This window comes from Vigna radiata, chromosome 5 (genome assembly GCF_000741045.1).
Source record: "Vigna radiata var. radiata cultivar VC1973A chromosome 5, Vradiata_ver6, whole genome shotgun sequence".
Classification (NCBI taxonomy): domain Eukaryota; kingdom Viridiplantae; phylum Streptophyta; class Magnoliopsida; order Fabales; family Fabaceae; genus Vigna; species Vigna radiata.
In genome coordinates this window covers 35,514,938-35,522,403 of record NC_028355.1, presented here as the reverse complement: position 1 = coordinate 35,522,403, position 7,466 = coordinate 35,514,938, and the positions used below count along the sequence as shown (strand labels likewise).

General features: G+C 34.9%; 1 protein-coding gene across 2 annotated transcripts; it reads right to left on the bottom strand.

Moving 5' to 3' along the window:
* Positions 1-226: 226 nt before the first annotated feature.
* On the bottom strand, positions 227-6,160 carry LOC106759678. Of its 2 annotated transcripts, XM_022781600.1 has the most exons (7): positions 5,567-5,695; positions 4,889-5,010; positions 4,727-4,804; positions 4,564-4,644; positions 2,146-2,300; positions 743-2,052; positions 227-505 (listed from the first exon to the last, which is right to left on the bottom strand). In XM_022781600.1, the coding sequence occupies exons 2-7, from the start codon at positions 4,970-4,972 to the stop codon at positions 381-383; spliced, it is 1,833 nt and encodes a 610-aa protein (XP_022637321.1). In that variant the 5' UTR covers positions 4,973-5,010; positions 5,567-5,695; the 3' UTR covers positions 227-380. The 2 variants fall into 2 exon arrangements, with proteins under 2 accessions (XP_022637321.1, XP_014498455.1); XM_014642969.2 differs by lacking the exon at positions 4,889-5,010 and having other exon boundaries at positions 5,567-6,160.
* Positions 6,161-7,466: the final 1,306 nt, after the last annotated feature.

Sequence of the window (7,466 nt, the reverse complement as noted above, 5' to 3'; positions counted from 1 at the left end):
ACACTCACAGAAACTCATACGTACACAAGATTAGAAATTTATGTCAAGCTCTTCAAAATTTCAACTCTTTGTGAATTAGCAAGAGTTTTTCTGTCTAGTAGGAATAAAATAGGTCCCCCAAGAATTGCACAACAAATTCCACAGACGATTTAGTATTACCTGCTTCTATAATTACTCTACAATGGAGAGACATAACAGAATCCTCGAGTAAACCGCACAAAACAAATAAAACTGTATAATAATCTTTTTGGGCATTTGAAGATTTGAGGGTCTTTAAACACTATTTTCTTCACAATTAAGTAAACATGTTAGTATTAATACATATTATATAAAAAAATTAGCTCAATCTACGCTAACACTTATAATCCAGAAAAAAAAAATTACTTTAGCTTAGGTCTGCTCTTTCTTTTTTTAGCTTTCTTCTTAAATGCCGTTGGATTTAGCAATCTCTTGAAGGGGAATACAGGTAGTTCCCGAGGTGTCCTTCGCTTAAGTTTCAATGCACCTGGAGATAATGAAAATATACCTGATGATTATAATACTTGCATCACATAACGTACAATGCAAACATGCTAGATACTATGCACATACAGGGAAGCTATGAGGAACAGCACAATTAGGAAATAAAATGAAATTAATAATAGTTTAATACTAATCCATGAACTTCTTTGAAGGAAAGCACAAATGTACCACATAGCTTTCAACAACCCAGATAAAGATATCAGTCAATGAGTGGGGGTACCTGATACACGATGAACTGGGGCTAATTGATCGGATTCGGTCATCACTTCACCAAACTCCTCTTTATCTTGCATTACAACATCCGGACTTAAATGGCCGGCAGCTTTAGAATTATCTTCCATTTCCATCGCATCATAAGATTTTAGCTGTTGCTTCTCAAGTTCAACTGCATCATGCTGTTTGTCAAACTGTTTACCCTCCACTGAAGTATCAGAAATAAATGTTTTTAAATCTTCATTTGGCAAAGTTGCATGAATCTTGACGACTTCATTTAAATTAATATCAGAACTTTTGTCACTATAGTGTTTATCATGAAACGGTGCAGGAATAATACTATCAAAGATATCTACTTTCTGAACAATATCATGCCCCTCTAGTAAAGATCCAGAAAGTTTCTCGTTTTCATGTGGTTTTAGAGTATTCAATGTATTGCTTGAGATGCTTAAGTTTGATTCTGAATCAAATGCTTTTGTTTCAAGCTGGACAAGATCAACATTTGAATCAGTAGAACTTTTTTTCAACTTTGTGGCAGTTGTTGAAATGTCCATCTCCATAAAATTGAAAGCTTTGGTAGTTCCACTGTGCATATTTTTCTCCAAAAAACCCTCACTTTGTTTCAGTGGTTGGGAGGTTTCACCTTGCTCAGGACAAGCATCAAGCCTATCAGGCTGCACCGTTAAGTTGTTAGGCACAGGAGCTGACTGATTTAATTTTTTGGCAACTGGAAGGAAGTTTACTTTATCATCGGGGAAGGTAGAATCAAGAGCAGCGGAAATGTTTGTCTCCTTAAAATTGACAGCATCAGATATTCCATTCTGCATATTTTTCTCAAAAACATGATCACGGCTCAAACTGTAACTTTTTGTTACAGCATCTGATAAGGGGTTTTCATCTTGCTCACGACAAATATCATGTATGTTGGAATGCTCAGTGAAGTTGTTAGGTATGGTTGCTGACTGATCTAGTTTTTGGGTAACGGGTGGAGAGTTTATTTTATTGTGTAAACAGGCAGTTAAAACATTGTTTGCAGGTAAGAAATTCTTGATTTCAAAACTATTGGATGGAAGGCTGTTGACCAGTGAACCAAAGTCAATGGCTTTTTCAGTTTTTGATGCTTTACAGGAGAACAAAGAAGATTTCTGCACGTCATTCAAGAGGATATCACCTTCACCACTGGAGATAGGATCCCACTGTAGTAACTCTTGATACCGATCTTCCTTGGAATGAGATGCTCCATCTGTCGACAAAACTTCTACCCTTACTGCCTCTTTATAAAATCTTTTTTTCCTTAAAGAATTTGCTAAAAGAATCCTGCAAACAATTCAGAATGATATTCAAGACATCTTAAACATTGCCCATCTCCAGACCCAAACACAATAAAGGATATTTTAGCAAATTCCATACCTACAGTTTTTAGAAATGGCGGCATTAGCTCGTTCCTTGGAGAGTCCAAACAATGACAACAAGTTGGCAACATCACAAGGTCCTCTGAGCTCATTCACAGTAGGGGCAGCACTTGAAAATACAATGTTGTGTCCACGAGTCCAGTCCATCAACAACTACATATTTGTTTAACCATTGTAAGTTTCTGGGCATGCCTTTATATCATTATTGTAATAACATAAAAAGGTTGTCCAAACACTTATAATTGTATGAGGGGTTAATTTAATGCATGCGCATAGTAGTTAATAGCAGAGAGGCCACCTGCCAAAACCCATATAGCGGGATAGTGATAGCAGGATGACAGCTATTTTGATCCCTATGTGTGCGTGTACTGGTAACTAAAGAAAAACGCCTAAACCTTAATACATGTTCTGATTAAATTTAATAACCAAGAGGACCAGAACTAAGCAGCAAAAGCTGCAACAAAAAACCAATAACCAATTCCAAAACAGCAAAAAGGCAATCACTGTGTCCAAAAACAACCAAGGAATGAAACTAAATAAGTTTTAACCATACAACACCAAAGCGAAACAACCAATTTAAATTCTAAACATCATGTTCAGCTGCAATGTCAAGCATTTCATCCTCATCTAAATTCTATACGTGAAGCATACACGAAACTGAAGAATTGGGCTTGTAATAGAGTTTTACATTTTTATCCTCAATGAAAACACTTCCTAATTCAGAAATGTTGCCACCTTAAGGTGGTCACTTCGGCCTTGTGCGATGTTGGCACTATTGCACACTATCACAAGCAAAATCCAGCAATGGAGTAATGGGAATAGTAAGACAAAAAGGTAATGAGGATCAAAGCAAATTTTGTGGTAAAATCTTCTTACCTGGGTATTTTGCATTATATAAACAAACTTCACTACAAGAACTAATTGGTTCCTTCCAGTCCACTAGGAATCTCTTTACCTACCATGCCCACACTTGCTTGTAGCTAAACACAATTAATGGTAATTATTAAGTACATGTTGGTTCAATCATATCTAGCATCTAGAACAAGCTTATTCAGTCTAGCGTGCTTAACAGAATCATGCTTAAGCCTGATCATTTATCAATCTACTCTACTTCTGAGCCCTTGCTTATAAATACAGAAGTTGTTCCCACATATTTAAAAACGCATAGTCCAGAAGTACCTAAAGTCAATTAAAAACACACTACTTTCGTAGTTTGTAGAACAAAAGGTAAAGACGGAGCTCTCAAAACTTAACAATCTATCACTACAAAAAACATCACCAACTTAACTCAATAACGATAAGAAACATTATGACAAACAGTCAAAGGTAAGATATAAGTGTTTGACAAGGTCAAAGGATTTAAAAGGCATTGGGGTGTTACAATGTAAGAATGAAGATGTTAAAAATAAAGAATGAGATGCAAGAAAGTTAGCTGTCTGTACATTATATAAACCATACAGTAAAGTTTCAGAATAGCAATCATCTCGCCATCTCATAAACCCCAATAGTAATCATCCTTCTATCTATCACTTATAAGACTTTGACTCCTTGTGAATTTGAAGAGGTAGAGGATGGTATGAGTAAATGAGTAAATTGATGCATTGTGTTATTATCTTTTGGCTGTAACCTGAGCAGAGGTTCTTTGCAACCGTACAGTTATCTGTCTATACATTATATAAACCATACAGTAAAATTTCAGAATAGCAATCATCTCTCCATCTCATAAACCCCAGTAGTAATCATCCTGCTATCACTTATAAGACTTGGACTCCTTGTGAATTTGAAGAGGTAGAGGATGGTATGAGTATATGAGTAAATTGATGCACTGTGTTATTATCTTTTGGCTGTAACCTGAGCAGAGGTTCTTTGCGACCTCTGAAGGAGTTGGGTCAACATTTAGTAAATAAACATACTCCTCGATTCCCAACAGTTGAAACTTCACAATTTTATTTTTTCTACATATTTGCAATTTGAGCATACTATATGATATACCCTTGATGTAGAGTGGATAGGTGGGTGAATCTAGCAAGAAACCAGGTGTCTAATCTCTATAGTTCAAAACCTTTAATTTTAATAACACTAGCAAGCTTGAGTATGAAGTAATTCCAGTAATCAGACACCTCTAAATTTGGGAGACAGATTTAGTGACTTTTTTCAGGAAAAAGTCTTATAACTTCACTTAATTTTCATGTGTTAAATGTCCGACTTTAATTTTCCAAAAGAAAATATAAATAAATCAGTTAAAAATTGAGCAAAGTTACATGACTTTAAAAAGTCATTGAATCCCTCTCCTGAAATTTGTTAAAAAATCAATACAAAAAAAGTCAATTACGCAAAAACTAAGTAAACAAATCAAACACCAAATATGATCTAATCTAGCAATAATTCAGACGAGTATATTGGGACGCAAAAATACCTTAGCACTGGAAATTAACTGTCTCCTCTTTTGAATATCAGCAAACAAACCAGAATACGTGACTTCAAAACAAACCCCACGCTGCATATTAATAAGCAAAAATTTAATTATCACCTTCCTTTTTAGTTATAAGAAAATAAAAGGTCAATAGTCAAGAACAAACCTGCATTGCTACTTTAACCATAGGCTGCTTCAATCTAAAGGGCAATTTAGCTGAAAAATCAATCGAGATAATATCCACCTGCAATTGTTTTCAACATCAGAGTTCAATATCTTATGTTGGCCTTCCGTCAACATAAAGCATTTTGTAATAATCAACACCCACATTTGGTAACTTCGGTTCTCCCTTTCTGTTCATCAATTTGTCCTTTTCTGATTGAGGGTTTATGGGTCGTTTTGATGGTTTCATAATACCTCAAGTGGTTGGTCGAGTAAATTCACATGTTCCTTTTATAGCAATATAAAGAGGGTTTTATAAGAAAAATATACATTAAACTTAACACACTGCTTGTTGATGTTCAATTATCTGCATAAGAACTGAAAATTGAAAGCTGTTACACAAAACGTAAAATAAGATTTACGCTAACTTATATACTTAAATTAGCCGTATGGGACTTCCAACAAATACCACCCACCACCAAACAATATTAAAGGTTATAATTTTTTTCTTCTTCTACAAAAGAACATAATCTAAAACTTGAGAGCCTACTCTACCACAACCAGTTAAAACATTCTGAAACCAAACATTGAAAGAAAGGTCTATACCAGGAAAAAAAACTGACAAAGGGAAAGAGATAACACGAAACACCACGCATGGACATTGACTACCTTAGAATTATTCCAACCTCAAAGGCAACAGAACTTAACTGCTCTGCTTTCACAATTTAGTCGATAAAAGACAATCAAAGTTAAAGAAGACACAATTTATAAACTACCCTTACTTTCAAAATCTCCAACACCTAAGCAATACGGGATTAAAAACAATTTTCAGCAACGAACGAACCTCCATGGTCTGACACGCAAGATCAAAGGCGGTCTGATTGAAGGGTTTTACAGCGACGAGATCGTAGGTTTTCAATATGGGGTTCCCCGAATTGAGAGCCTGGGCCTGGGAAGCGTTGTCGACGCAAACGGTAAGACGCGTGTACTGACGGAAGGGAGTGGAGAGCGGAACACCGAGGAGGGAGCGATGAAGATTAGCGGAGAGGGAGAGAGAGGGAAGAACGTTGAGGAGAGAGGAGAGGGTGAGAGGGGGAATGGAGCAACGGTGGTGGTCGGACATGACGCCTTTGATGGTGATGTTGTAAGCGATTCCGGTGTAACCCAACTCCATGGCCTTCACCGCAAGCCTGGTGCGGTTGCTTTGTTCGGCGACCTTGTTGGTGGGTGAGGGTTGGGAATAGGGAATGTTGAGATCGAAGTAACCCATGGTCGTGGTCCCTGCTCTTAGAATTCAGTTGATCAAACCGTTTGATTACACAGAGACACAGATTCCCAACATATTCTTTCTTAGATCCTTGATGCGACGGAAGAGTGAATGTCTGAAAGTTTGTGAGAGTGAGGCTGCGAAAGAGAACGATGAAAAATTAGGTTATTCTGATAATTTTATTCATCCATGCGCGCCCTAAAAGTATTTTTTAAATGTCTATATTATTATATTAATAGATTATGATATTATAATTAAATTAAGTTAATATATGAAGATATATAAACTGAATTTATATTTATTATAAGTTTAATATAATATTAATTGATATGTGTATAGATATATATTTTTTGGAATGTATATCAATTAAGTTTTCATTGAGAGACCCAATAACATTATATCAGAATGTGTTTAAGTTGTAATGTATAAAAATATTTTTTTATGATAATGAATTTAAGTGTTAAACTATAATAACAATGGAGAATATATTAATTTTGTTCAAAAATATATATGATTTATCTTTTAAGAAGTTTCTTTAATAATGTATAAAACACATCATTTTTAATTTCTTAAATTTCAAAGAACTTAAAATAAAAGTAATGTATGATACATTAATAATATATAATGTAGTATAAAAGACGGAATAAATAATTATAATCTTGTTAATGTAGATAATAATAAAATTGAATATACATATTATGTAAATTCAAACAATTAAACTAGGAGATGTGGATATTACACATGTATCCTTTGCCACAATAAATTTTAGTGTGAGTGATTCCTCACTCACACTAAATTGACCATTTTCAATGAATCGAGCATTTTAAGACTTAATTATTCTTGTACCATGGTTAGGTATCCCTTTGATTTTTTAGGATAACTGATGAAGTATCCACTAATGGTTCTTGCATCAAGTTTCTTTTCATGTGGATTCTATAACCTTACTTCTGCCGGACATCCCCAAACATGAAGATGTCTTAAACTGGGTTTCCTTCTAGTCCATAGTTCATAAGGAGTTTTAGAAACTACTTTGCTAGGAACCTGTTAACCAGATATACAACAGTCTTTAATGAATACATCCACAAGGATAAAAGGATATTACTATGACTTAACATACTCCTAATCATATCCATAAGAGTACGGTTTCGTCTTTCTGCTACACCATTTTCTTGTGGTGTACCGAGCGTTGTATACTATGCACATATACCCCGACTTTCAAGATACTTTGCAAATGGACCTGGACATTGTCCACTATCATCAGTTTTACCATAATATTCACCACCTTTGTCAGATCTCACCACTTTTACTTTTCTATCTAATTGTCTTTCCACCTCATTTATGAACACCTCAAGGGCGTTCACTGATTGAGATTTTTCATGCAATAGATATATATAACAATAACGTGAGAAATAATCAATAAAGGAGATAAAATATTTTTCACCACTCCAAGATTTAATATCAAAAGGACCACAAATAT

Coding starts and splice junctions, on each gene's coding strand:
- LOC106759678 (XM_014642969.2), bottom strand. CDS start 5,992: ATGGGTTACTTCGATCTCAACATTCCCTATTCCCAACCCTCACCCACC. Junction 2,301..4,563: donor AGTTAATTTCCAGTGCTAAG/GTATTTTTGCGT, acceptor ACAAATATGTAG/TTGTTGATGGACTGGACTCG. Junction 2,053..2,145: donor GCCATTTCTAAAAACTGTAG/GTATGGAATTTG, acceptor AATTGTTTGCAG/GATTCTTTTAGCAAATTCTT.